The sequence below is a fragment of the Plectropomus leopardus genome, unplaced genomic scaffold, assembly GCF_008729295.1.
Source record: "Plectropomus leopardus isolate mb unplaced genomic scaffold, YSFRI_Pleo_2.0 unplaced_scaffold27518, whole genome shotgun sequence".
Taxonomy (NCBI): Eukaryota; Metazoa; Chordata; class Actinopteri; order Perciformes; family Serranidae; genus Plectropomus; species Plectropomus leopardus.
In genome coordinates, this window is record NW_024629955.1 from 1 (window position 1) to 3,012 (window position 3,012).

Here is a 3,012-nt window from a genome sequence, read left to right on the forward strand (position 1 = left end):
CAACTGAGCTCCTAGGATCACTGGGACACGCAAACCCCTCCACCACGATAAGGTGGTAGCTCAGGGAATAACTATATTATTAACTATATTGTTATTATACTATATAATAACTTTGCAGAGACAGACAGATATCAGATGCGACTCTGGGTGTCATTCTCTTCCACAAATGGATGAAATATTTCGCCAAAGATATTCTTACTTCTTATGTTATTTAAAGTATGTAAAAACGTAGAGTGTGCATTAAAGCATTAAAATACGACACAGATCACGTCTCGAATTGACTCAGGCACACGTAGACTGCAGGAACACAGACCATCTGTCTCCTGATGTCCTGTCCAGTCCTAAATGTGTCCCACCGGACGCTCAGTGTCCAATCACAGGGCTCACTGTCCTTTGTGTAGTTGGTCCTGGAGAGTCCTGGAGAGTCCTGGAAACATGTTCAGTGTGTGTGTTTGTGTTGCAGCTGGCTCAGAGTGTGATCGAACTGAACAACCAGATCCAACAGAAGGACCGAGAGATCCAGAACAACGAGCAGAGGTACACACACACACACACACACACACACACACACACACACACACACAGAGCAGCATGTCTGGCGATTTAATTTACGCCTCAAAACTCACAAAGTGGCATTCATCTGTGAAGATCACGCTGAACAACACATGTAAATCTCATAAACTTGTGTTCATCACAGATCTTATTTTTGGCAACAACTGAAAATCCCATTCAAAAATCCCATCAGGTTTGTGACGAGGACACCAGAGCGATGCTAACTTCCTGGTTGGCCTAGAAAACTACGTCGTCCCTTCACCGCTCTATAGTGATAATAGTGATGATAATGGTTGTAGTAGTGATGATAATGGTTATAATAATGATAATGGTTATAATAGTGATGATGGTGATGATAACAGTGATGATAATGGTAATAATTGTGGTGACAATGGTGATAATAGTAATGATAATGGTGATCATGGTGACTATAAGGGTGATGATAATAGTGATAATAATGGTGGTGATGATGATGATGATGATGATGATGATGATGATGGTGTGTTTCAGGATGGCGGAGTACCAGCAGCAGATTTCCGGTCTGGAGGGAGACTGTCGGGAGCTGAGGAGCCTCCTGCAGGTAGGACACCTCACCTGGACCTGACAGGTACACACCAGGAGACGAAACCTATATCAGCCTTTTTAGAGGCTGGTTCAAGGCAAGTCTGAGCCAGCCCTTACTGTAAGCTTATCAAACAGGACAGTCTGAGCCAGCCCTAACTGTAAGCTTTATTCAAGAAGGAAGTCTGAACCAGGCCCTGGGTCAGGGTGATGAAGGTCAGTGATGAGCAGTAAAAGGTCTGATTACCCAGAATCCTCTCCTGCTGCCTCTGGCTCCCAGCAGCCCCTGCTCTGAGCTCCCATCATGCTCCAGTGCTGCAGTGATGGTCCCGGCTGCTGACAGACAGACAGGAAGTGACATCACAGCGAGTCTGCACAGAGACCCTGCAGACTCAGAGTGATGATGCTCCGACAGCCAATCAGGACGCAGCAGGAGGGGGAGGAGCTGATCTCAAGTTTTCAACCTGAGACCTTCATCATCGTCCCCTCTGTCCCCTTTGTCCTCCCTGTCCCTTCTGTCATCATTGTCCTGTCTGTCCTCACCATCCTCTCTGTCCTGTGTCCCCCGTAGGACCTAGAGCGGGCCAATCAGACGCTGAAGGACGAATATGACGCACTGCAGATCACCTTTTCCGCTCTGGAGGACAAACTGAGGAGGACAACAGAGGACAACCAGGAGCTGGTGTCCCGCTGGATGGCCGAGAAGGCCCAGGAGGCCAACAAGCTCAACGCCGAGAATGAGAAGGACAGCAGGTATGGGGAAAGGGACGGTCGGACGCCACGGTGTCCTCCTCCTCCTCTGGGGTGTCTCACGGCGCTCTCTGATCATGTCACTGTTTCAGACGCAGACAGGCCAAACTGCAGAAGGAGCTCGCCGACGCCGCCAAGGAGCCACTGCCCCTGGACCCGTCAGTACCCCTGTCCCCTGTCCTCACTGTGTCTGTCCCCACTGTCTGAACATCTATCGACCCATCAGTACCCCCGTTCCCATCGTCTGTCCCCTGTCCTCACTGCCTGACCATCCATCGATCCATCAGTACCTGTCCTCTGTTGTCACCGTTTCTCCCCTGTCCTCTGTCCTCATTGTCTGACCATTTACCAACCCTCAATGTGTCTGTCCTCTGTCCTCACCATCTGTTCTCATTGTGTCTGTCATTTGTCCTAACCGTCTGTCCTATGTCCTCACAGTGTCTATGTCCTAACTGTGTCTGTCTTCTTTCCTTACTGTGTCTCTGTCCTCACTGTCTGTCCGCAGAGACGACGACATTGAGGTCCTGGCAGAAGACGGAGGGAAGGGGGGTGGAGAGACGTCTCCTAACAGAGCAGTCAGCAGGACTCCCAGGTGAGACAGTCTGCTGGGGACACTGGGAGACACTGAGGAAACAGAGAGACACTTGGGGAAACTGGGACGGAGGCATCGTGTGTCTCCATGTGTTACATTTGTAATCAACAACAACATCAGATGTCAATAACAGTCATTGATCGTCCCTGTTATATCTGTCAACAATAACAATCATTGATCGCTGATTGAATGATGAAAACGTTATTGATTTTTGGCATTTTCATTCTTTATAAAAGAAGATATTTTAAAATGTTTTTTAAAAATGTTTTTGGCCTTTTTTCCTTTGAAAAATATGTGCAAATTATTTTTCTTATTTTTTTTATTATTTTATTATGGTAGTTGTTTATTTTCAGAATTACAAACAGTGTTTCCTCTAGGATTTTTTTCAGCAGCGGGGGCAGGCTCTCCGGGGAGCCGTGGCGGCGTAAACAACTGACGCTTTTTAAAGGCTGAATGTAAAAATAATAACAAAAATTCAACAATAAAATAGTAAAAACAATAAATAATAATTTCTTGATGGGGCTGTAATCAGTGGCAAAGTTTGCACCCGGGCTCAG

At 46.9% G+C, this 3,012-nt stretch overlaps 1 protein-coding gene and 1 non-coding gene across 2 annotated transcripts; both read left to right on the forward strand.

Moving 5' to 3' along the window:
* Positions 1-246: 246 nt before the first annotated feature.
* LOC121937809 (autophagy-related protein 16-1-like) lies at positions 247-2,474 on the forward strand (the record flags this gene model as incomplete). The annotated part of the gene is made up of 5 exons (XM_042481121.1): positions 247-537; positions 1,063-1,132; positions 1,685-1,866; positions 1,956-2,021; positions 2,369-2,474. Coding segments are annotated over 5 exons (700 nt in total), but the record flags the coding sequence as incomplete, so codon positions are not given.
* Positions 1,329-1,585, forward strand: LOC121937810. The gene has a single exon (XR_006105203.1).
* Positions 2,475-3,012: the final 538 nt, after the last annotated feature.